General features: G+C 43.3%; 1 protein-coding gene across 6 annotated transcripts in view; it reads left to right on the top strand.

Moving 5' to 3' along the window:
• The window catches only part of LOC129855561 (protein RUFY3-like), an 86930-nt gene extending 65534 nt beyond the window's left edge, over positions 1 to 21396 (top strand). For 4 of the 6 annotated variants that reach the window (XM_055923350.1, XM_055923351.1, XM_055923352.1 and 1 more), the window contains exons 12-17: positions 12648 to 12767; positions 15190 to 15316; positions 15393 to 15469; positions 15923 to 15950; positions 18774 to 18851; positions 20229 to 21396. In XM_055923350.1, coding sequence (XP_055779325.1) covers positions 12648 to 12767; positions 15190 to 15316; positions 15393 to 15469; positions 15923 to 15950; positions 18774 to 18851; positions 20229 to 20372 — 574 coding nt within the window. In that variant the 3' untranslated portion in view covers positions 20373 to 21396. Of the gene's footprint in view, positions 1 to 3898; positions 4956 to 12647; positions 12768 to 15189; positions 15317 to 15392; positions 15470 to 15922; positions 15951 to 18773; positions 18852 to 20228 lie in introns of those variants that run through there. The other 2 variants (XM_055923354.1, XM_055923356.1) reach the window with 2 other exon arrangements.
• The last annotated feature ends 5182 nt before the right edge of the window (positions 21397 to 26578 follow it).

Below are 26578 nucleotides of genomic sequence, written 5' to 3'. Positions count from 1 at the left end.
ATTTGATTAGATGTTCAGGAGTCTTATGGCTTGGGGGTAGAAGCTATTTAGAAGCCTCTTGGACCTAGACTTGGTGCTCCAGTACCGCTTGCCATGCGGTAGCAGAGAGAACAGTCTGTGACTAGGGTGGCTGGAGTCTTTGACAATTTTTAGGGCCTTCCTCTGACACCGCCTGGTATAGAGGTCCTCGATGGCAGGGAGCTTGGCCCCAGTGATGTACTGGGCCGTTCGCACTACCCTCTGTAGTACCTTGCGGTCGGAGGCCGAGCCGGTGCCATACCAGGCAGTGATGCAACCAGTCAGGATGCTCTCGATGGTGCAGCTGTAGAACCTTTTGAGGATCTGGGGACCCATGACAAATCTTTTCAGTCACCTGAGGGGGAATAGGTTTTGTCGTGCCCTCTTCACAACTGTCTTGGTGTGTTTGGACCATTCTAGTTTGTGTTGGATGTCATAAGGTGAATGCACCAATTTGTAAGTCGCTCTGGATAAGAGCGTCTGCTAAATGACTTAAATGTAAATGTTGTTGATGTGGACACCAATGAGCTCTCAACCTGCTCCACTGCAGCCCCGTCGATGAGAATGGGGGCGTGCTCGGTCCTCTTTTTCCTGTAGTCCACAATCATCTCCTTGGTCTCAATCACGTTGAGGGAGAGGTTGTTGTCTTGGTACCACACGGCCAGGTCTCTGACCTCCTCCCTATAGGCTGTCTCGTCGTTGTCGGTAATCATCGGCAAACTTAATGATGGTGTTGGAGTTGTGCCTGGCCGTGCAGTCATGAAGGAACAGGGAGTACAGGAGGGGACTGAGTACGCACCCCTGAGGAGTGTGGAGTGCAATAGCGATTGCATCATCTGTGGATCTGTTGGGGCGGTATGCAAAGACACTTGCCAGTTGGTCAGTGCATGCTCGCAGTACACGTCATGGTAATCTGTCTGGCCCTGCGGCCTTGTGAATGTTGACTTGTTTAAAGGTCTTACTCACATTGGCTGCGGAGAGACACAGTCTCCTGGAACAGCTGGTGCTCTAATGCATGTGTAAGTGTTATTTGCCTCGAAGCGAGCATAGAAGTAATTTAGCTCGTCTGGTGGGCTTGTCACTGGGAAGCTCTTTGGCTGTGCTTCCCTTTGTAGTCTGTAATAGTTTGCAAGCCCTGACACATTCGACGAGCGTTGGAGCCGGTGTAGAATGATTCAATCTTAGTCCTGTATTAACACTTTGCCTGTTTGATGGTTCGTCGGAGGGCATAGCGGGATTTCGGTTAAGCTTCCGGGTTAGTGTCCTGCTTCTTGAAAGCTCTAGCCGTTAGCTCAGTGTGGATGTTGCCTGTGATCCATGGCTTCTGGTTGGGGTATGTACGTACGGTCACTGTGGGGACGACTTCATCGATGCACTTGTTGATGAAGCCAATGACTGATGTGGTGTATTCCTAAATGCCATCGGAGGAATCCCGGAACGTATTCCAGTCTGTGCTAGCAAAACAGTCCTGTAGCTTAGCATCTGCTTCCTGCTTTAGTTTTTTTTACTTGTAAGCAGGAATCAGGAGGATAGAATTATAGTCAGATTTGCCAAATGGAGGGCGAGGGAGAGCTTTGTACGCGTCTCTGTGTGTGGAGTATAGGTGGTCCAGAGTTGTTTTCCCTCTGGTTGCACATTTAACATGCTGATTATAAATTTGGTAAAACTGATTTAAGTTTCCCTGCATTCAAGTCCCCGGCTACTAGGAGCGTCACCCCTTGGAGAGCGTTTTCTTGTTTGCTTATTGCGGAATACAGCTCATTGAGTGCTGTCTTAGTACCAGCCTCTGACTGTGGTGGTTTGTAAACAGCTACAAAGAATACAGATGAAAACTCTCTAGGTAGATAGTGTGGTCTACAGCTTATCATGAGATACTCTACCTCAGGCGAGCAATAGCTCGAGACTTCCTTAGATATCGTGCACCAGCTGTTATTTACAAAAATACATAGTCCGCCACCTCTTGTCTTACCAGATGCCGCTGTTCTATCCTGCCAGTACAGCGTATAACCAGACAGCTGTATGTTGATAGTGTCATCGTTCAGCCACGACCCAGTGAAGCATAAGATATTACAGTTTTGAACGTCCCGTTGGTAGTTTAATCTTCCGCGTCTATTTTATTTTCCAAAGATTGCACGTTTGCTAGCAGAATGGAAGGAAGTGGGGGGTTTATTCGATCGCCTACGAATTCTCAGAAGGCAGCCCCGCCCTCCGGACCCTTTTTCTCCGCCTCCTCTTCACGCAATTCACGGGGATCTGGGCCTGTTCCCGAGAAAGCAGTATAGTATTCGCGTCGGGCTCGTCAGACTCGTTAATGGAAAAAAAGGATTCTGCCAATCCGTGGTGAGTAATCACAGTCCTGATGTCCAGAAGTTATTTTCGGTCATAAGAGACGGTAGCGGCAACATTATGTACAAAACAAGTAAAAAAAATAAAAAACAACACAAACAACACAAACAAAAAACGCAATCGTTTGGGGACACGTAAAACATCAGCCTTCTTCTCCGGCGACATCTTAGTCAATTTAATGGGACTCGAGTTTCGCAGTCAGCTGGAAGACAGTGTCCCCCTTTTGGTCCGTTTCAGTGGAGGGAGGTACAGATGGTGAGAGGAAGATCCTCTGCTGCGCTCTCCCTCCCTCTGTTTAAACTGTCCATCAGATGCAGGCACCATCAGTCCATTAAAATAAAAAAATAAAATTTAGGCTCACTCAGCTGTGCCTCACAAGTAATAGAAGAATTGTCTATCTATTACCGGCTATCTCAAGTTAAATGGTCTGAGAAGAAAAACATTGGCAGAGCAATTCAAGCATAGCCAATTCACGGTGATAATGTATTGGGCCTATAGCTTACTGCACAAAACCTCTGCTACAGAACTGGTTTGAATAAGTCATGTGTTTTTACATGTTTTATCAGACCAGTAAATCTCCGCTTACATTTTGACTCAGAAAATGTTACTGCAAAATGACCACTGCAATAAAGGAATGACTGGTCCCTCTTGTGATGTCACTCACAAACTTGATGTTCTTAAAGAGACAGTGTTCCATTTAAATGTACTGCATCTCAATAGGAAAATAGTGGGGTTTTTTTTCACAATGCGGAAACCTTATATTCCACAAATAACTTTAATTTCAAATGTCAGGTTTTTGTATCAACATAAACAATGTTTTAAAAGGGTCATTTGTTTCTAGCACATAGCATGTGCTTCAAAAGTAGCTACATTTCATATAGGCTCAATATAGGCTTTATCAATCAATTAAATATCGGCTTTATCAATCAATTAAATATCGGCTTTATCAATCAATTAAATATCGGCTTTATCAATCAATTAAATATCGGCTTTATCAATCAATTAAATATAGGCTTAATCAATCAATTAAAACATCTGCTTTTCTGGTGCGCCTACGTTTTCTGTTGTGATTTAACTTTTTACATTTGGGACCAGTGCTAACATTGGTATAACATCTACTCTACTACACCAGTAGTCTACTACTCTACTACACCAGTAGTCTGCTACTCTACTACACCAGTAGTCTGCTACTCTACTACACCAGTAGTCTGCTACTCTACTACTCAACTACACCAGTAGTCTGCTACTCAGAATAATAGGACTGGAGTTTACCCAAAGCATTTGGGATGGATTTCATGGACCCAGATGAAGACCAATCCTGGATTGAAAGAGAATCTCCTCTGACAATGCTTTGGACAGACTCTTGCCAGTGTCTCAGATCTAATCTAAACATGTGTTCTTTTCAGGGCTTAATAACTACCCTCTTTCACTCTCTTTCTGTTCTATCCATCGCTACTTTCTTTTATCTTTCCATTCCTCCATCCCTTTAATTTCTTGGTTCTTTACCTCTTCCTCCGCTATCTCCTCCTCACAGTGAGGAAGACTGTGTGAAGCAGGCCAGAAGCTTGAGTTCCAACGCAGAGAAGCTGCTTCAGAAGCAGCAGTAGTCCCCCCCCCCCCCCTCTCCTCGGTTCCTCAGAATGACACCCACATCATAGTTTCATAAACCCTGATCCAAATCAGAAAAACAATATTTGCATAATATAGAAAATACTTAAAGGGATACTTCAGGATTTTGGCAATGAGGTCCTTTATCTACTTCCCTAGAGTTAGATGAACTTGTGGATACCATTTTGTATGTCTCTGTGTTCAGTTTGAAGGAAGTTGCAAACTAGCGCTAGTGCAATTGCTAACTAGCGTTAGGGCAATGACTGGAAGTCTATGGTATCTGCGATCATGCTAACTAATGTTAGCGCAATGACTGGAACGCTATCGGGTCTGCTAGCATATACCATAGACTTCATTGGCGCTAATGCTAGTTAGCAACTTTCTTCAAACTGAACACAGAGACATAAAAATGGTATCCCCGAAGTTCATCTAACTGTAGGGAAGTAGATAAAGGACCTCATTGCCAAAATCCTGGACTATCCCTTTAACTAGGTTACTTATTTTTTGACATTTGATTTTATGACATCTGTTACGGTCCTTTCCTTCTCTAGTGTTAAATTACATTTTCTTTCCTACACCTCTACTCTCCCGACTGAGACAGTCTCTCTGGCCTCGTTGTCTGTTCTTCCGTGTGTTTGTGTGTTTTTACGTTGGTATACTAGCAGTGCAGAGGGGGCTCCACTCTGCTCGCTGGGTTTCAGGACTTTAGCTTGGGTTCATTCCGAAACGAATAAAGATATTAGATCCCCCCCCCCCCCCCCCCCACACATTTAATGAATTTTCCCTGATACAAGACTTCCAGTTTGTGATGGCAGCCATTTTCGGGAAGAGAGAGGTGTACTGTTCTGAAAAATGTAAAATGGCTGCCGTTGTTTCTTGTAAATCGACTCCCTGAAGCCCCCTACAGTCAAGAATTTTGCAAAAACAATGACAAAATTCCATAAAGATCAATGTATCAAAAATAAACGACAAAATACTTAAAATACATGTATTTTATATTTGTATACAGAAATACATTTGCAAGTAGGCGGTCCGAACAGCAACAACATTCTCAGCAATTGTTCTCAGAAACGTTTTACTGTAATATGTTGTTATCTACCTTAGTTGAACTGACTGTAAAGGCATCTGTATGCTTCTCTTCCCAAACGCTTCGGACGGTTCATGCATGTATATTATGATCACATTTTGGGCCGTTTTTTTTTCTAAAATTGCGGGACTAGGATCTCCTCTGCAAAAAACGGCAATGACGGATTTATTAAGTTATCTTTGATCCATTCAAACTATTTTGAGGAAGTGGCTACGGCATCTTAAGATGGACAAACAGTACTATTGCCACTTTTTTTTTTTTTCTCTCGTTTTTTCAAGCAAAGGACTTAAGGAAGTATGCGAGCACACTAGTTTAGCCAGGCGCCAGCCAAACCGAAGGATGTGGAAGGCTTAAAGTGACCACAAATGAACTGCAAAGCACACTGGGTATCATTATCATTGGCCTTTTTTTTTCTGGGGCGGAGCTCATTCAAATAATACTCAGCATGCTTTGCAATTCTTCATTTCTACACATACACGTATGTTTAGTTCATTCAGCAGACGTTCTCATCACACCGTAGTGCCATCAGACTACTGATACCAATTCAGGAAGAAAGGGGGACACAAAATCGTGAATCGCTATAAAAAAAAAAAAATGGTATAGAAAAGTATTTTGTATTTTCAAAAATACAAATGACATCTTTCGAAAGTATCTTGTTACAGAATACATTGGAGTGTAGTTTAGGCCGGTGAAATACATATTTCAAATACATGTAACAGAAATATAGCCCATCTCTGCCAACAGTAGCATAGGTCCTAAGCTTAGACTACAAGGGACCGTAGGCTACAAGGGACCGTAGGCTACAAGGGACCGTAGGCTACAAGGGACCGTAGGCTACAAGGGACCGTAGGCTACAAGGGACCGTAGGCTACAAGGGACCGTAGGCTATACCTCAGAGCCGTTTACTATATAGATACAATGGGGTTTGAAAGTATTGTAGTAGTAATCCTTCTAACCCCCCCCCCCCCCCTTAAAAGATTTAGATGCACTATTGTAAAGTGGTTGTTCCACTGGATTTCATAAGGTGAATGCACCAATTTGTAAGTCGCTCTGGATAAGAGCGTCTGCTAAATGACTTAAATGTAAATGTATTGACACGCTTGAGTAAGATGAGCACTAATTACCGTGTAAAATAAATCATACTCAGCTATATTGTATAGTCCCAAAAAAATGGGGGTTATTATTTAATACAAATATACAATTGCTCAGAGAAAGACATTTTGTTTAACAAGTAATCTATTTTATTTTGTGGCTAATTTAACCATTTGTTAGTGGATTTTGATGTGTTTGGAGTTATTGTCTTGCTGAAAGACCCACTTGTTGTCTTGTTCCAGTCTCCTGTCAGATGCAACCAGGTTTTTTGGCTACAATGTCCTGGTACTGGGTACATTTCATGATGCTATTGACCAGAGGAAGCAAAATAGCCCCAAAGCATCAAAGATCCACCATCAATATTGTACAGTAGTTACGGGTTTATTTTCTGCTCGTACATTCTCCTTTAGACACTAAACCCACCACTGGTTTGCATGGCCAAGTATTCCTATGTTCTGGTCAGATGACATGAACATAGAAGATGTTGCTTCCACTGGTCCTGAGGCCCTTGTTAAGGTCAGTGACATCATGGAACTCTGGCCTTGTTAAGATCAGTGACATCATGGAACTCTGGCCTTGTTAAGGTCAGTGACATCATGGAACTCTACCCTTGTTAAGATCAGTAACATCATGGAACTCTGGCCCTTGTTAAGGTCAGTGACATCATGGAACTCTGGCCTTGTTAAGATCAGTGACATCATGGAACTCTGGCCTTGTTAAGATCAGTAACATCATGGAACTCTGGCCCTTGTTAAGGTCAGTGACATCATGGAACTCTGGCCTTGTTAAGATCAGTGACATCATGGAACTCTGGCCTTGTTAAGGTCAGTGACATCATGGAACTCTACCCTTGTTAAGATCAGTGACATCATGGAACTCTGGCCCTTGTTAAGGTCAGTGACATCATGGAATTCTACCCTTGTTAAGATCAGTGACATCATGGAACTCTACCCTTGTTAAGGTCAGTGACATCATGGAATTCTACCCTTGTTAAGATCAGTGACATCATGGAACTCTACCCTTGTTAAGGTCAGTGACATCATGGAACTCTGGCCCTTGTTAAGATCAGTGACATCATGGAACTCTGGCCCTTGTTAAGATCAGTGACATCATGGAACTCTAGCCCTTGTTAAGATCAGTGACATCATGGAACTCTGGCCTTGTTAAGATCAGTGGCATCATGGAACTCTGGCCTTGTTAAGATCAGTAACATCATGGAACTCTAGCCCTTGTTAAGGTCAGTGACATCATGGAACTCTGGCCCTTGTTAAGATCAGTGACATCATGGAACTCTGGCCTTGTTAAGATCAGTGACATCATGGAACTCTGGCCTTGTTAAGATCAGTGGCATCATGGAACTCTACCCTTGTTTAGATCAGTGACATCATGGAACTCTGGCCTTGTTAAGATCAGTGACATCATGGAACTCTACCCTTGTTAAGATCAGTCACATCATGGAACTCTGGCCCTTGTTAAGGTCAGTGACATCATGGAACTCTGGCCTTGTTAAGATCAGTGACATCATGGAACTCTGGCCCTTGTTAAGATCAGTGACATCATGGAACTCTGGCCCTTGTTAAGATCAGTGACATCATGGAACTCTGGCCCTTGTTAAGATCAGTGACATCATGGAACTCTGGCCTTGTTAAGATCAGTGACATCATGGAACTCTGGCCTTGTTAAGATCAGTGACATCATGGAACTCTACCCTTGTTAAGATCAGTGACATCATGGAACTCTACCCTTGTTAAGATCAGTGGCATCATGGAACTCTGGCCTTGTTAAGATCAGTGACATCATGGAACTCTACCCTTGTTAAGATCAGTGACATCATGGAACTCTACCCTTGTTAAGATCAGTGGCATCATGGAACTCTGGCCTTGTTAAGATCAGTAACATCATGGAACTCTAGCCTTGTTAAGATCAGTAGCATCATGGAACTCTACCCTTGTTAAGATCAGTGACATCATGGAACTCTACCCTTGTTAAGATCAGTGACATCATGGAACTCTGGCCTTGTTAAGATCAGTGACATCATGGAACTCTGGCCCTTGTTAAGATCAGTGACATCATGGAACTCTACCCTTGTTAAGGTCAGTGACATCATGGAACTCTGGCCTTGTTAAGATCAGTGACATCATGGAACTCTGGCCTTGTTAAGATCAGTGACATCATGGAATTCTACCCTTGTTAAGATCAGTGACATCATGGAACTCTACCCTTGTTAAGGTCAGTGACATCATGGAACTCTGGCCCTTGTTAAGATCAGTGACATCATGGAACTCTGGCCCTTGTTAAGATCAGTGACATCATGGAACTCTACCCTTGTTAAGATCAGTGACATCATGGAACTCTACCCTTGTTAAGATCAGTGACATCATGGAACTCTAGCCCTTGTTAAGATCAGTGACATCATGGAACTCTAGCCCTTGTTAAGATCAGTGACATCATGGAACTCTACCCTTGTTAAGATCAGTGACATCATTTAACTCTAGCCCTTGTTAAGATGAGTGACATCATGGAACTCTAGCCCTTGTTAAGATCAGTAGCATCATGGAACTCTACCCTTGTTAGGATCAGTGACATCATGGAACTCTACCCTTGTTAAGATCAGTGACATCATGGAACTCTGGCCTTGTTAAGATCAGTGACATCATGGAACTCTGGCCCTTGTTAAGATCAGTGACATCATGGAACTCTACCCTTGTTAAGGTCAGTGACATCATGGAACTCTGGCCTTGTTAAGATCAGTGACATCATGGAACTCTGGCCTTGTTAAGATCAGTGACATCATGGAATTCTACCCTTGTTAAGATCAGTGACATCATGGAACTCTACCCTTGTTAAGGTCAGTGACATCATGGAACTCTGGCCCTTGTTAAGATCAGTGACATCATGGAACTCTACCCTTGTTAAGATCAGTGACATCATGGAACTCTACCCTTGTTAAGGTCAGTGACATCATGGAACTCTACCCTTGTTAAGATCAGTGACATCATGGAACTCTACCCTTGTTAAGATCAGTGACATCATGGAACTCTGGCCCTTGTTAAGATCAGTGACATCATGGAACTCTGGCCTTGTTAAGATCAGTGACATCATGGAACTCTACCCTTGTTAAGATCAGTGACATCATGGAACTCTACCCTTGTTAAGATCAGTGACATCATGGAACTCTACCCTTGTTAAGATCAGTGACATCATGGAACTCTAGCCCTTGTTAAGATCAGTGACATCATGGAACTCTAGCCCTTGTTAAGATCAGTGACATCATGGAACTCTACCCTTGTTAAGATCAGTGACATCATGGAACTCTAGCCCTTGTTAAGATCAGTAGCATCATGGAACTCTGGCCTTGTTAAGATCAGTGACATCATGGAACTCTGGCCTTGTTAAGATCAGTGACATCATGGAACTCTGGCCTTGTTAAGATCAGTGACATCATGGAACTCTACCCTTGTTAAGATCAGTGACATGGAACTCTGGCCTTGTTAAGATCAGTGACATCATGGAACTCTGGCCTTGTTAAGATCAGTGACATCATGGAACTCTGGCCTTGTTAAGATCAGTGACATCATGGAAATCTACCCTTGTTAAGATCAGTGGCATCATGGAACTCTGGCCTTGTTAAGATCAGTGACATCATGGAACTCTACCCTTGTTAGGATCAGTGACATCATGGAACTCTGGCCTTGTTAAGATCAGTGACATCATGGAACTCTACCCTTGTTAAGATCAGTGACATCATGGAACTCTGGCCTTGTTAAGATCAGTGACATCATGGAACTCTGGCCTTGTTAAGATCAGTGACATCATGGAACTCTGGCCCTTGTTAAGGTCAGGGACATCATGGAACTCTGGCCCTTGTTAAGATCAGTGACATCATGGAACTCTGACCCTTGTTAAGGTCAGTGACATCATGGAACTCTACCCAGTAGCCAGTCTCTGGATGTGAAACCCATTGATAACATCTGATTTGAATTCAAAAGGGCAGTCTGACTGTATTCCCCTTTCCTATTGAATACAGGGTGGTAATAATTTTGACCCCTACCTTTTTGAGAAAAAAATGGATTACTTGTTTCAACAAAATCTATTTTTCTGAGCGATTTTTAAATTAGTTTAAAATATCATACAATATATCTCAATATTTTAATTATTTAATATGTACAGTCACTTTTGCACATCTTTATCAAAGGTGTCAATGATTTAGGACCCCACTGTAAATACCATAGGAATGTATAATGCTCCGGTGTACAGCCTATGGTCTAAGCCCTACAGACATCGGTCCTTAGACCAGACACTAAGCCCAACTCAAGTCTAAACCCCAAAGGTTAAAAAAGATCTGGGCTCCTGAAACATAACACAGTAAATATAGTATAATGACGTCTGACTCCATACAGTACACACAGGTTGTAGTTCTGCTTCTTCCTCTAATCTGCTTCTTCCTCTAATCTGCTTCCTCCTCTAATCTGCTTCTTCCTCTAATCTGCTTCCTCCTCTAATCTGATTCCTCCTCTAATCTGCTTCCTCCTCTAATCTGAATTTCATCAAAACAAACTATCACCTTTAGCATTCAGATCATCGTTCTTCTATTGCCTACCGATGGATTTAACAAGGTCTTACTGCTTAAGATATATATATATATATATATCTTATATTGTTTTTGGGAATCTCAGAGCACCGAACAGCACGTCTACCGTTGAACAACAACCCAAATCACCAGGATGTACCGGTTGTGTGAAAGGTCCTAAGGCTAAAGTATTCCCAGAGAAAAGCGAGTTTAAAAGGAAATGCCATGTAATGTTGATCTATTTACCTTAGCTGTCAACTGTAGTCAATACTATTTACCTTAGCTGTCAACTGTAGTCAATACTATTTACCTTAGCTGTCAACTGTAGTCAATACTATTTACCTTAGCTGTCAACTGTAGTCAATACTATTTACCTTAGCTGTCAACTGTAGTCAATACTATTTACCTTAGCTGTCAACTGTAGTCAATACTATTTACCTTAGCTGTCAACTGTAGTCAATACTATTTACCTTAGCTGTCAACTGTAGTCAATACTATTTACCTTAGCTGTCAACTGTAGTCAATACTATTTACCTTAGCTGTCAACTGTAGTCAATACTATTTACCTTAGCTGTCAACTGTAGTCAATACTATTTACCTTAGCTGTCAACTGTAGTCAATACTATTTACCTTAGCTGTCAACTGTAGTCAATACTATTTACCTTAGCTGTCAACTGTAGTCAATACTATTTACCTTAGCTGTCAACTGTAGTCAATACTATTTACCTTAGCTGTCAACTGTAGTCAATACTATTTACCTTAGCTGTCAACTGTAGTCAATACTATTTACCTTAGCTGTCAACTGTAGTCAATACTATTTACCTTAGCTGTCAACTGTAGTCAATACTATTTACCTTAGCTGTCAACTGTAGTCAATACTATTTACCTTAGCTGTCAACTGTAGTCAATACTATTTACCTTAGCTGTCAACTGTAGTCAATACTATTTACCTTAGCTGTCAACTGTAGTCAATACTATTTACCTTAGCTGTCAACTGTAGTCAATACTATTTACCTTAGCTGTCAACTGTAGTCAATACTATTTACCTTAGCTGTCAACTGTAGTCAATACTATTTACCTTAGCTGTCAACTGTAGTCAATACTATTTACCTTAGCTGTCAACTGTAGTCAATACTATTTACCTTAGCTGTCAACTGTAGTCAATACTATTTACCTTAGCTGTCAACTGTAGTCAATACTATTTACCTTAGCTGTCAACTGTAGTCAATACTATTTACCTTAGCTGTCAACTGTAGTCAATACTATTTACCTTAGCTGTCAACTGTAGTCAATACTATTTACCTTAGCTGTCAACTGTAGTCAATACTATTTACCTTAGCTGTCAACTGTAGTCAATACTATTTACCTTAGCTGTCAACTGTAGTCAATACTATTTACCTTAGCTGTCAACTGTAGTCAATACTATTTACCTTAGCTGTCAACTGTAGTCAATACTATTTACCTTAGCTGTCAACTGTAGTCAATACTATTTACCTTAGCTGTCAACTGTAGTCAATACTATTTACCTTAGCTGTCAACTGTAGTCAATACTAGCATAATAATAACATATTCATAACAAACTTCTGGTCTGCTTCTGGATGATGGGAGGAGGAGTCTTTGTTCACTTCCTTTTTGACGTATCCTAGTTTTTCTTTTAGGTCTCTTTTCTGTTTCTCTCCCTTTTCTGTTGAAATGGAGTCTCTCTACCCACCATGTTTTCTTCTTTTCATTTAGCATGAGTTTGTTGTGGCCGTCTTCTTCATTTAATTTGACCTGAAGTTCACAAGTTCTTCTTTTAGTTTCATTTCTCAGTTCTGTTCTGTTTTCATTTGAAGTTTAGTTCATGAGTTGTTGTTTAATTTTCATTTTTACCATGAGTTCATTTTACCCCCCGCCGTTCACCTTGCCCCCCCCCCCCCGGTGCAGATCCCGTCAGGCGGAGAGGGAGCGAGACCAGGCTGCGGAGGATAATAAACTGTTTAAACAGGAGTTTGGAGACAAGATAGACTCTCTACAGCTGGAGGTGGAACGACTACGGAAACACAGGTAATTATCAGGATCAATACATTTGATTTTGGATTTATATACACTGAACATTACAACAACAAAAAGCTACAATTTTACTGAGTTACAGTTCCTATAAGGAAATCAGTGTATTTGAAATAAATTCATTCGGTCCTAATCTATGGATTTCACATGACTGGGAATACAGATATGACTGTTGGTCAGAGACACCTTGAAAAAGAAACAGGTAGGGGCGTGGATCAGAGAACCAGTCAGTATCTGGTGTGACCACCATTTGCCTCATTGACACGGGGCTGTGGATTATCATGCTGAAACATGAGGTGATGGCGGCGGATGAGCGGCTATTTTGTAAATGACATCGTCGAGGATCGGTAGGATAGTCAGTTTTACGTATGTTTGGCAGCGTGAGTGAAGGAGGCTTAGTTGCGAAATAATAGGAAGCCGATTCTAGATTTAATTTTGGATTGGAGATGCTTAATGTGAGTCTGGATGGAGAGTTTACAGTCTAACCAGACATCTAGGTATTTATAGTTGTCCACATATTCTAAGTCAGAACCGTCCAGAGTAGTGATGTTGGATGGGCGGGCGGGTGTGGGCAGCGATCGGTTGAAGAGCATGCATTTAGTTTTACCAGCGTTTAAGAGCAGTTGGAGGCCACGGAAGGAGTGTTGTATGGCACTGAAGAACGTTTGGCGGTTTGTTAACACCGTGTCCAAAGAAGGGCCAGATGTATACAGAATGGTGTCGTCTGCGTAGAGGTGGATCAGAGACTCAACAGCAGCAAGAGCGACATCATTGATATATACAGAGAAAATAGTTGGCCTGAGAATTGAACCCTGTGGTACCCCCATAGAGACTGCCAGAGGACCGGACAACAGGCCCTCCGATTTGACACACTGAACTCTGAGAAGTAGTTGGTGAACCAGGCGAGGCAGTCATTTGAGAAACCAAGGCTGTCGAGTCTGCCGATAAGAATATGGTGATTGACAGAGTCGAAAAGCCTTGGCCAGGTCGATGAAAACGGCTGCACAGTATTTTATCGATGGCGGTTATGATGTCGTTTAGGACCTTGAGCGTGGCTGAGGTGCACCCGTGACCAGCTCGGAAACCGGAATGCACAGCGGAGAAGGTACGGTGGGATTCCAAATGGTCGGTGATCTGTTTATTAACTTGGCTTTCAAAGACCTTAGAAAGGCAGGGTAGGATAGATATAGGTCTATAACAGTTTGGGTCTAGAGTGTCTCCCCCTTTGAAGAGGGGGATGACCGCGGCAGCTTTCCAATCTTTAGGGATCTCGGACGATACGAAAGAGAGGTTGAACAGACTGGTAATAGGGGTTGCAACAATGGCGGCAGATCATTTTAGAAAGAAAGGGTCCAGATTGTCTAGCCCAGCTGATTTATACGATCCAGGTTTTGCAGCTCTTTCAGAACATCTGCTATCTGGATTTGGGTGAAGTAGAAGCTGAGGATCAGTGGTGACAGTGTTTGCTAGTCTCAGTGCAGTGGGCAGCTGGGAGGAGCTGCTCTTATTCTCCATGGACTTTAGTGTCCCACAACTTTTTGGAGTTAGAGCTACAGGATGCAAACTTCCGTTTGAAAAGATAGCCTTTGCTTTCCTTAACTGACTCTGTTTATTGGTTCCTGACTTCCCTGAAAAGTTGTATATCTCGGGGACTATTCGATGCTAGTGCAGTCCGCCACAGGATGTTTTTGTGCTGGTCGAGGGCAGACAGGTCTGGAGTGAACCAAGGACTATATCTATTCTTAGTTCTACATTTTTTGAAAGGGGCATGCTTATTTAAGATGGTGAGGAAGGCACTTTTAAAGAACGACCAGGCATCCTCTACTGACGGGATGAGGTCAATATCCTTCCAGGATACCCGGGCCAGGTCGATTAGAAAGGCCTGCTCGCAGAGGCAGTCTGCGGTTGTAAGGCCAGTTGAACGTACTGCCGAATTTTCTAAAATGACGTTGAAGGGGGCTTATGGTAGAGAAATTAACATTTAATTATCTGGTTACAGCTCTGTTGAACATTCCTGCAGTCAGCATGCCAATTGCGCGCTCCCTCAAAACTTGAGACATCTGTGGCATTGTGTTGTTGTGACACAACTGCACATTTTTAGAGTGGCCTTTTATTGTCCCCAGCTCAAGGTGCACCTGTGTAATGATCATGCTGTTTAGTCAGCTTCTTTATGTCACACCTGTCAGGTGGATGGATTATCTTGATGAGGATGATGCTCACAAATTCGTGCTTAAAATTTGAGAGAAATAAAAATGTGCGTTTTTGAACATTCCTGTGATCTTTTTATTTCATGAACAAGGGACCAACACTGCTGCTCGTACCGCTCTATAGACTCAGATTTATTCAGTCAATTAATAAAAACATATTCATTATTTGTTCAGATTTTCAAGGTTTTGTACTTGATATAAAAACGTCTTAGATGGAGTCTGGAGCAGGAGCTGAGGAAGGAGAGAGAGCAGGGAGGTGGTGGCCCGTACATACACCCTGGGGAGAAGAGGACCTCAACACCCCACGGAGACCCCAGACAGGTGGACGACATCAGGAAGGTAGACCCAACATGAAAACCCACCCTGAAGTCTCTGTCTATTCAAGGACTGACACGGCCATGTTGTTCTGTCATAGGAACTGGAGGCCGTCAAAAAGGAGAAGGAGCAACTGTGCCAAATCTTGGAGGACAAGAGCAGTCTGGGCTCAAACATGTAAGCACAGTTTAGTCCTGAAAACATGACGTCTCATTGGTTGAGTCCTGAAAACATGACGTCTCATTGGTTGAGTCCTGAAAACATGACGTCTCATTGGTTGAGTCCTGAAAACATGACGTCTCATTGGTTGAGTCCTGAAAACATGAAGTCTCATTGGTTTAGTCCTGAAAACACGAAGTCTCATTGGTTTAGTCCTGAAAACATGAAGTCTCATTGGTTTAGTCCTGAAAACATGAAGTCTCATTGGTTTAGTCCTGAAAACATGACGTCTCATTGGTTTAGTCCTGAAAACATGACGTCTCATTGGTTTAGTCCTGAAAACATGACGTCTCATTGGTTTAGTCCTGAAAACATGACGTCTCATTGGTTTAGTCCTGAAAACATGAACAGTGTCGTCCTACTGCATCGCCTTACGAACCAATAGCTTGACATCTCTCTCTCTCTCTCTAGGTCATTCTCACAAAACCAGGATGAACAGGTAAGATTCCTGAAGTCTCTCCAAACTACGGTATTTCTAGATGTACAAGGGGGTTTCTACCATTTTGACTACAGTTCAAGTCGTATAGTTTACATACACTTAGGTTGGAGTCATTAAAACTCATTTTTCAACCACTCCACAAATGTCTTGTTAACAAACGATAGTTTTGGCAAGTCGGTTAGGACATCTACTTTGTGCATGACACATGTCATTTTTCCAAACAATTGTTTACTGTATCACAATTCCAGTGGGTCAGAAGTTTACATACACTTAAGTTGACTGTGCCTTTAAACAGCTTGGAAAATTCCAGAAAAATATGTCATGGCTTTAGAAGCTTCTGATAGGCTAATTTACATCATTTGAGTCAATTGGAGGTTTACCTGTGGATGTATTTCAAAGCCCATCTTCAAACTCAGTGCCTCTTTGCTTGACATCATGGGAAAATCAAAAGAAATCAAAAATTGTAGACCTCCACAAGTCTGGTTCATCCTTGGGAGCAAATTCCAAACACCTGAAGGTACCACGTTCATCTGTACAAACAATAGTACGCAAGTATAAACACCATGGGACCACGCAACCGTCATACCGCTCAGGAAGGAGACGCGTTCTGTCTCCTAGAGATGAACATACTTTGGTGTGAAAAGTGCAAATCAATCCCAGAACAACAGCAAAGGACCTTGTGAAGATGCTGGAGGAAACCGGTACAAAAGTATCTATATCCACAGTAAAACGAGTCCTATATCGACAAAACCTGAAAGGCCACTCAGCAAGGAAGAAGCCACTGCTCCAAAACCGCCATAAAAAGCCAGACTACGGTTTGCAACTGCACATGGGGACAAAGATCGTACTTTTTGGAGAAATGTCCTCTGGTCTGATGAAACAAAAATACAACTGTTTGGTCATAATGACCATCGTTATGTTTGGAGGAAAAAGGGGGAGGCTTGCAGGCCGAAGAACACCATCCCAACTGTGAAGCACGGGGTTGGCAGCATCATGTTGTGGGGGTGCTTTGCTGCAGGAGGGACTGGTGCACTTCACAAAATAGATGGCATCATGAGGAGGAATATTATGTGGATATATTGAAGCAACATCTCAAGACATCAGTCAGGAAGTTAAATCTTGGTCGCAAATGGGTCTTCCAAATGGACAATGACCCCAAGCATACTTCCAAAGTTGTGGCAAAAGGGCTTAAGTACAACAAAGTCAAGGTATTGGAGTGGCCATCACAAAGCCCTGACCTCAACCCTATAGAAAATTTGTGGGCAGAACTGAAAAAGTGTGTGTGAGCAAAGAGGCCTACAAACCTGACTCAGTTACACCAGCTCTGTCAGTAGGAATGGGCCAAAATTAACAATTTAAAGGCACTGCTACCAAATACTAATTGAGTGTATGTAAACTTCTGACCCACTGGGAATGTGATGAAAGAAATAAAAGCTGAAATAAATCATTATCTCTGCTATTTTACTGACAAAATATTTTTTTTGCAAGTTTATAAACAGTAAAAACTATCACATTTCCATAAGTATTCAGACCCTTTACTCAGTACTTTGTTGAAGCACCTTTGGCAGCGATTACAGCCTCGAGTCTTCTTGGGTATGACGCTACAAGCTTAGCACACCTGTATTTGGGGAGTTTCTCCCATTCTTCTCTGCAGTTCTTCTCAAGCTCTGTCAGGTTAGATGGGGAGCGTCGCTGCACAGCTATTTTCAGGTTTCTCCAGAGATGTTCGATCGGGTTCAAGTCCGGGCTCTGGCTGGGCCACTCAAGGACATTCAGAGTCTTGTCCCGAAGCCACTCCTGCGTTGTCTTGGCTGTGTGCTTAGGGTTGTTGTCCTGTTGGAAGGTGAACCTTCGCCCCAGTCTGAGGTTCTGAGCACGCTGGAGCTGGTTTTCATCAAAGATCTCTCTACTTTGCTCCGTTCATCTTTCCCACAGCATGATGCTGCCACCAACATGCTTCACCTTAGGGATGGTGCCAGGTTTCCTCCAGATGTGACGCTTGACATTCAGGACAAAGAGTTCAATCTTGGAGTCTTTAAGGCAAACTCCAAGGAGGCTGTCATGTGCCTTTTACTGAGGAGTTGCTTCTGTCTGGTCACTCTACCATAAAGGCCTGATTGGTGGAGTGCTGCAGAGATGGTTGACCTTCTGGAAGCTTCTGGCAGAGCTCCAGGAACTCTGGAGCTCTGCCAGGACCAAGGCCCTTCTACCCCTGATTGCTCAGTTTGGCCAGACGGCCAGCTCTAGGAAGAGTCTTGGTGGTTCCCGAACTTCTTCCATTTAAGAATGATGGAGGCCACTGTGTTCTTGGGGACCTTAAATTCTGCAGACATTTTTTTTCTTCCCCTTTCCCAGATCTGTGCCTCGACACAATCCTGTCTCAGAGCTCTACAGACAATTCCTTCAACCTCATGACTTGGTTTTTGCTCTGACATGCACTGTCAACTGTGGGGCATTATATAGACAGGTGTGTCCTTTTCCAAATCATGTCCAATCAATTGAATTTACCACAAGTGGACTCCAATCAAGTTGTAGAAACATCTCAAGGATGATCAATGGAAACAGGAAGCGCCTGAGCTCAATTTCGAGTCTCATAGCAAAGAGTCTGAATACTTATGTAAATAAGGTAACTGTATTTTTAAATGTGCAAAAAGCCTGTTTTCTCTTTGTCATCATGGGGTGGTGTGTGTAGATTGTCGTGGTTTTTATTGAATCCATTTTATATTAAGGCTGTAACCTAACTAATGTAGAAAAGGGGAAGGGGTGTGAATACTTTCCCACTGTAATGTTAAATATACCTAATGCAGACGTTCTCGTTTCCAGGACCAGTCTTGTCTTGAGATCCACCAGGCATTTATCTGCTCTCTCTGTGAACAGGACGAGTCCATGACTAAGACCAAGGTACTCCACCACCACTTCTTCTTCTTCAGACATAATGTCTTCCTCAAACTGATACACTTTGTTTGTACATCCTCATGATCTTCCCCACGGAGCGCCACGAGAAGAGTCCATGTGGAAGTGGTGCATCTCTGCAGTTCTCTACAGTCTCTGGCTCAACTGGGAACTGAACGTCAAGTTCTGCATTAACACATTAACTGTTTATCTTCTCTCCATGGAGACGCTGTAGTGACTGTTTCTCTATGGAGACGGTGTAGTGACTGTTTCTCTATAGAGACGGTGTAGTGACTGTTTCTCTATGGAGACGGTGTAGTGACTGTTTCTCTATGGAGACGGTGTAGTGACTGTTTCTCTATGGAGACGGTGTAGTGACTGTTTCTCTATGGAGACGGTGTAGTGACTGTTTCTCTATGGAGACGGTGTAGTGACTGTTTCTCTACGGAGACGGTGTAGTGACTGTTTCTCTACGGAGACGGTGTAGTGACTGTTTCTCTACGGAGACGGTGTAGTGACTGTTTCTCTACGGAGACGGTGTAGTGACTGTTTCTCTACGGAGACGGTGTAGTGACTGTTTCTCTATGGAGACGGTGTAGTGACTGTTTCTCTATAGAGACGGTGTAGTGACTGTTTCTCTATGGAGACGGTGTAGTGACTGTTTCTCTATGGAGACGGTGTAGTGACTGTTTCTCTATGGAGACGGTGTAGTGACTGTTTCTCTATGGAGACGGTGTAGTGACTGTTTCTCTATGGAGACGGTGTAGTGACTGTTTCTCTACGGAGACGGTGTAGTGACTGTTTCTCTACGGAGACGGTGTAGTGACTGTTTCTCTACGGAGACGGTGTAGTGACTGTTTCTCTACGGAGACGGTGTAGTGACTGTTTCTCTACGGAGACGGTGTAGTGACTGTTTCTCTATGGAGACGGTGTAGTGACTGTTTCTCTATGGAGACGGTGTAGTGACTGTTTCTCTATGGAGACGGTGTAGTGACTGTTTCTCTATGGAGACGGTGTAGTGACTGTTTCTCTATGGAGACGGTGTAGTGACTGTTTCTCTATGGAGACGGTGTAGTGACTGTTTCTCTATGGAGACGGTGTAGTGACTGTTTCTCTATGGAGACGGTGTAGTGACTGTTTCTCTATGGAGACGGTGTAGTGACTGTATCTCTATGGAGACGGTGTAGTGACTGTTTCTCTATGGAGACGGTGTAGTGACTGTATCTCTATGGAGACGGTGTAGTGACTGTTTCTCTTCTCTCTATGGAGACGGTGTAGTGACTGTTTCTCTATAGAGACGGTGTAGTGACTGTTTCTCTATAGAGACGGTGTAGTGACTGTTTCTCTATGGAGACGGTGTAGTGACTGTTTCTCTTCTCTCTATAGAGACGGTGTGCTAACTGTCGAGGGGTGTTCTGTGACCTCTGTCTGACCAATGAGCTTCCTCTTCCCTCTTCCATCAACCCTGAACACGTCTGTGACACCTGCTACTCTCAGCTACTGCAGCAGTATGCCTCCAGCCCATCCTGAGACTCACACTTCCTCATCTCTCTGGAATGCAGTGTCATTCACTGACAAAATATCTAAAAGGGACAGACTAACTTTCTGTCTGACATCTTAACGCTGAGATATGAAACTTTTTGGGGGGGGTTTGACCGATTTCACATAGAAATGCGAGTTATAGATCTGTCATTCTCATTGAAAGTCAGTCTAAGAAGCGTTAGATCTGTTCTATGCGGACTATTTCTATGCTTCCCATTTTTTGTTTTTGCATCTTTCACTTTCTTTTCTTTTTTTTTTACACCAGCTTGAAAATACAATATATTTGGTTATGGAAAAGATATTTCACTGGTTTGGATTGAACAATGATTCCTCTACATTATATATAAGATTGTTTTGTCACAAACTGAAATTAGACTTTTTAGCAATAAGGAAATGGCGGAGCGATTTCTACACAGTGCAGCTTTAACTTCCTGGAAAACGGACTTTAAGCTTCTCATCTCGAATGGTTTCAGACGTCCGACGAACTTCAATGACGCCATGAAAAGGTATATATTTTCATAGCCTGGTCTCAGATCTGTTTGTGCTATTCAAACCATGTTTGGCATATTGGAATGATTTGCACAAACCGTTCAGGTCCCAGGTTGTGTTCTCTAGGTTAGGTGAAAAGTAATTTTGCATCATGTGTAGGTATCTGAACTGAACACAGTATTTATTCAGTTACTTGTGGCTTTTTACTCAAAACATTTATTGTGACACATTCAAAGTAGGGTTGATATTTTTATCAGATATGACATTTTGGTGAAACATTGAATTATTTTTGTTCATGGTTGATCTAAACCTGGTGCAAAGCTTTGGTTTGACAACAGTGGGACAAAATGCAACATTGGCTAACTTTTTAATTAAGAAATTAAAATAATTTAAAATTTAAAAAAGGGATTCTATTGATTATCTGCCAGCTCTGTAATTATCTGGGTGATGTTAGAGACAGAATTTATCTGATTCTCAAGATGTAAATGTTTCTTTACTCAACAATAAACTGAAGTTTTTCCAAGCCTGGTTTTTATTTATATTGTAATGATCTATGATATCTCCTCTCTGACATCACCATCCACTGAGATTAGGAACCGTTAGTCAACTCAGACTGAATCACACCATGTTCCTGACAGTAAGTGACTCTGCTAAATGACTCCCTACTGTAGTGGCTCTGGATCAGAGAGTCTGCTAAATGACTCACTACTGTAGTGGCTCTGGATCAGAGTCTGCTAAATGACTCACTACTGTAGTGGCTCTGGATCAGAGAGTCTGCTAAATGACTCCCTACTGCAGTGGCTCTGGATCAGAGAGTCTGCTAAATGACTCACTACTGTAGTGGCTCTGGATCAGAGAGTCTGCTAAATGACTCCCTACTGCAGTGGCTCTGGATCAGAGAGTCTGCTAAATGACTCACTACTGTAGTGGCTCTGGATAAGAGTCTGCTAAATGACTCACTACTGTAGTGGCTCTGGATAAGAGAGTCTGCTAAATGACTCACTACTGTAGTGGCTCTGGATAAGAGAGTCTGCTAAATGACTCACTACTGTAGTGGCTCTGGATCAGAGAGTCTGCTAAATGACTCCCTACTGCAGTGGCTCTGGATCAGAGAGTCTGCTAAATGACTCACTACTGTAGTGGCTCTGGGTCAGAGAGTCTGCTAAATGACTCACTACTGTAGTGGCTCTGGATAAGAGAGTCTGCTAAATGACTCACTACTGTAGTGGCTCTGGATAAGAGAGTCTGCTAAATGACTCACTACTGTAGTGGCTCTGGATAAGAGAGTCTGCTAAATGACTCACTACTGTAGTGACTCTGGATCAGAGAGTCTGCTAAATGACTCCCTACTGTAGTGGCTCTGGATAAGAGAGTCTGCTAAATGACTCACTACTGTAGTGGCTCTGGATAAGAGAGTCTGCTAAATGACTCACTACTGTAGTGGCTCTGGATCAGAGAGTCTGCTAAATGACTCACTACTGTAGTGGCTCTGGATCAGAGAGTCTGCTAAATGACTCACTACTGTAGTGGCTCTGGATCAGAGAGTCTGCTAAATGACTCACTACTGTAGTGGCTCTGGATCAGAGAGTCTGTTAAATGACTCCCTACTGTAGTATCTCTGGATCAGAGAGTCTGCTAAATGACTCACTACTGCAGTGTCTCTGGATCAGAGAGTCTGCTAAATGACTCACTACTGTAGTGGCTCTTGTCGTGGAAATTTCCTGTATTACTCAATAAAGAGAGAGAGAGAGCCAACCACACACAAGTCAGAGTTAAGTTATATATTCCATCTTTAATATACACTGCTCAAAAAAATAAAGGGAACACTTAAACAACACAATGTAACTCCAAGTCAATCAAACTGTCCACTTAGGAAGCAACACTGATTGACAATAAATTTCACATGCTGTTGTGCAAATGGAATAGACAAAAGGTGGAAATTATAGGCAATTAGTAAGACACCCCCAATAAAGGAGTGGTTCTGCAGGTGGTGACCACAGACCACTTCTCTGTTCCTATGCTTCCTGGCTGATGTTTTGGTCACTTTTGAATGCTGGCGGTGCTTTCACTCTAGTGGTAGCATGAGACGGAGTCTACAACCCACACAAGTGGCTCAGGTAGTGCAGTTCATCCAGGATGGCACATCAATGCGAGCTGTGGCAAGAAGGTTTGCTGTGTCTGTCAGCGTAGTGTCCAGAGCATGCACGCGCTACCAGGAGACAGGCCAGTACATCAGGAGACGTGGAGGAGGCCGTAGGAGGGCAACAACCCAGCAGCAGGACCGCTACCTCCGCCTTTGTGCAAGGAGGTGCACTGCCAGAGCCCTGCAAAATGACCTCCAGCAGGCCACAAATGTGCATGTGTCAGCATATGGTCTCACAAGTGCTCTGAGGATCTCATCTCGGTACCTAATGGCAGTCAGGCTACCTCTGGCGAGCACATGGAGGGCTGTGCGGCCCCACAAAGAAATGCCACCCCACACCATGACTGACCCACCGCCAAACCGGTCATGCTGGAGGATGTTGCAGGCAGCAGAACGTTCTCCACGGCGTCTCCAGACTCTGTCACGTCTGTCACATGTGCTCATGTGCTCAGTGTGAACCTGCTTTCATCTGTGAAGAGCACAGGGCGCCAGTGGCGAATTTGCCAATCTTGGTGTTCTCTGGCAAATGCCAAACGTCCTGCACGGTGTTGGGCTGTAAGCACAACCCCCACCTGTGGACGTCGGGCCCTCATACCACCCTCATGGAGTCTGTTTCTGACTGTTTGAGCAGACACATGCACATTTGTGGCCTGCTGGAGGTGGTCACCACCTGCAGAACCACTCCTTTATTGGGGGTGTCTTGCTAATTGCCTATAATTTCCACCTGTTGTCTATTCCATTTGCACAACAGCATGTGAAATTTATTGTCAATCAGTGTTGCTTCCTAAGTGGACAGTTTGATTTCACAGAAGTGTGATTGACTTGGAGTTACATTGTGTTGTTTAAGTGTTCCCTTTATTTTTTTGAGCAGTGTATATATATACAAGCTTCACCAAAGCCCTTTAATGACTCTCAGATCAATTCAGTGTCTATAAATGAATTCTCTGAGAGTCCTTTACAAAACAATTCGTAGTTTCATTTATAGCCAAGATACACCCCTCTCAACTTACAAAGAATCCTTTACCCGAAAGAGGAGTATCCTATCGCTAGACAGCATCAGCTATAAATCATCGTTCAGTTTGATCTCCCAAGACAAGGTTTAAATCTCATGCTTGATACTTCACTGTCTACCAAAACATTACCTCATCCAATGGCATATATCAATTGTCATTTCTAGATATTCCCAAACCTGGACAAACTCAAAATCAGACAGTGAGCCCCTTAGGTCAAATACTAGGTCAAGATAAGGACAACCTCAGAGGGGACGTACAATGGTTCCAAACACGGCCAAACTCCTTCCCCCTATGAGAAAAGTAGGGAGTGACTGGCGTACAGACATTGTATGAGATAATTAATAACTCCATCCCATCACATGGTTTAACATATAAAGACCAGCCTGACCTCTCCCCTCTCTGGCCCCAAGTTACTAATCCCCAGCTCAGAAGATTCTAATGACAAGTATCTCACAAGCATATGATGAAAATAACATCTTATCTATTTTTACCTAGCTAAATCTGATTCAGCCACGACACTCTGGATCAGTGAGTCTGCTAAATGACTCCCTACTGCAGTGGCTCTGGATCAGAGAGTCTGTTAAATGACTCACTACTGCAGTGGCTCTGGATCAGTCTGCTAAATGACTCCCTACTGCAGTGGTTCTGGATCAGTCTGCTAAATGACTCCCTACTGCAGTGGTTCTGGATCAGTCTGCTAAATGACTCCCTACTGCAGTGGTTCTGGATCAGTCTGCTAAATGACTCCCTACTGCAGTGGTTCTGGATCAGTCTGCTAAATGACTCCCTACTGCAGTGGTTCTGGATCAGAGAGTCTGCTAAATGACACCCTACTGCAGTGGCTCTGGATCAGTCTGCTAAATGACTCCCTACTGCAGTGGTTCTGGATCAGAGAGTCTGTTAAATGACTCCCTACTGTAGTGGCTCTGGATCAGAGAGTCTGCTAAATGACTCACTACTGTAGTGGCTCTGGGTCAGAGAGTCTGCTAAATGACTCACTACTGTAGTGGCTCTGGATCAGAGAGTCTGCTAAATGACTCACTACTGTAGTGTCTCTGGATCAGAGAGTCTGCTAAATGACTCACTACTGTAGTGGCTCTGGATCAGAGAGTCTGCTAAATGACTCACTACTGTAGTGGCTCTGGATCAGAGAGTCTGCTAAATGACTCTGGATAGGAGAGTCTGCTAAATGACTCACTACTGTAGTGGCTCTGGATCAGAGAGTCTGCTAAATGACTCACTACTGTAGTGGCTCTGGGTCAGAGAGTCTGCTAAATGACTCACTACTGTAGTGGCTCTGGATCAGAGAGTCTGCTAAATGACTCCCTACTGTAGTGACTCTGGATCAGAGAGTCTGCTAAATGACTCACTACTGTAGTGTCTCTGGATCAGAGAGTCTGCTAAATGACTCACTACTGTAGTGGCTCTGGATCAGAGAGTCTGCTAAATGACTCCCTACTGTAGTGACTCTGGATCAGAGAGTCTGCTAAATGACTCACTACTGTAGTGGCTCTGGATCAGAGAGTCTGCTAAATGACTCCCTACTGCAGTGACTCTGGATCAGAGAGTCTGCTAAATGACTCACTACTGTAGTGGCTCTGGATCAGAGAGTCTGCTAAATGACTCACTACTGTAGTGGCTCTGGATCAGAGAGTCTGCTAAATGACTCACTACTGTAGTGGCTCTGGATCAGAGAGTCTGCTAAATGACTCACTACTGTAGTGGCTCTGGATCAGAGAGTCTGCTAAATGACTCACTACTGTAGTGGCTCTGGATCAGAGAGTCTGCTAAATGACTCAATACTGTAGTGGCTCTGGATCAGAGAGTCTGCTAAATGACTCACTACTGTAGTGGCTCTGGATCAGAGAGTCTGCTAAATGACTCACTACTGTAGTGGCTCTGGGTCAGAGAGTCTGCTAAATGACTCACTACTGTAGTGGCTCTGGATCAGAGAGTCTGCTAAATGACTCACTACTGTAGTGGCTCTGGATCAGAGAGTCTGCTAAATGACTCACTACTGTAGTGGCTCTGGATCAGAGAGTCTGCTAAATGACATATGAATGCTCTTCCATAACCTCACGCCTCATTGGCCGAGCTTCCTGTTGGCCGGAAAGACACAGTCACGTCTTTATTGTGCCGTTCAGCCAGAGAGCAGACGTTACATCCAGACCGAGTCATTCTGATGTAGTGGAAGAATGAGAGGTGATACTGGCTGCGAGCAGTGTGACGACTCACTACCTTGTTTGGATGGCTGGTCATCACGGGTCAAACACACCTTATCTGAGCCGATCTCTCGGAAGGGATGTTCCCAACGAAGTCCTGGGGTCACTGGCGCTGGGAGGCGTGCGACTACCGCTGAAACCTGAATCGACTAAATTAACGTTACTGTGTGAATGACATTGTCACGTGTGGATTGGTTCAAGAGTACGTGAAAGGGCTACGGGTGTATTGTCACAGGGAAACTGGGTGAATTGTCACAGGGAAACTGAGTGTATTGTCACAGGGAAACTGAGTGTATTGTCACAGGGAAACTGGGTGTATTGTCACAG

Source organism: Salvelinus fontinalis, chromosome 5 (genome assembly GCF_029448725.1).
Source record: "Salvelinus fontinalis isolate EN_2023a chromosome 5, ASM2944872v1, whole genome shotgun sequence".
NCBI classification, from domain to species: domain Eukaryota; kingdom Metazoa; phylum Chordata; class Actinopteri; order Salmoniformes; family Salmonidae; genus Salvelinus; species Salvelinus fontinalis.
This window is presented reverse-complemented; position numbering and strand designations above follow the sequence as displayed.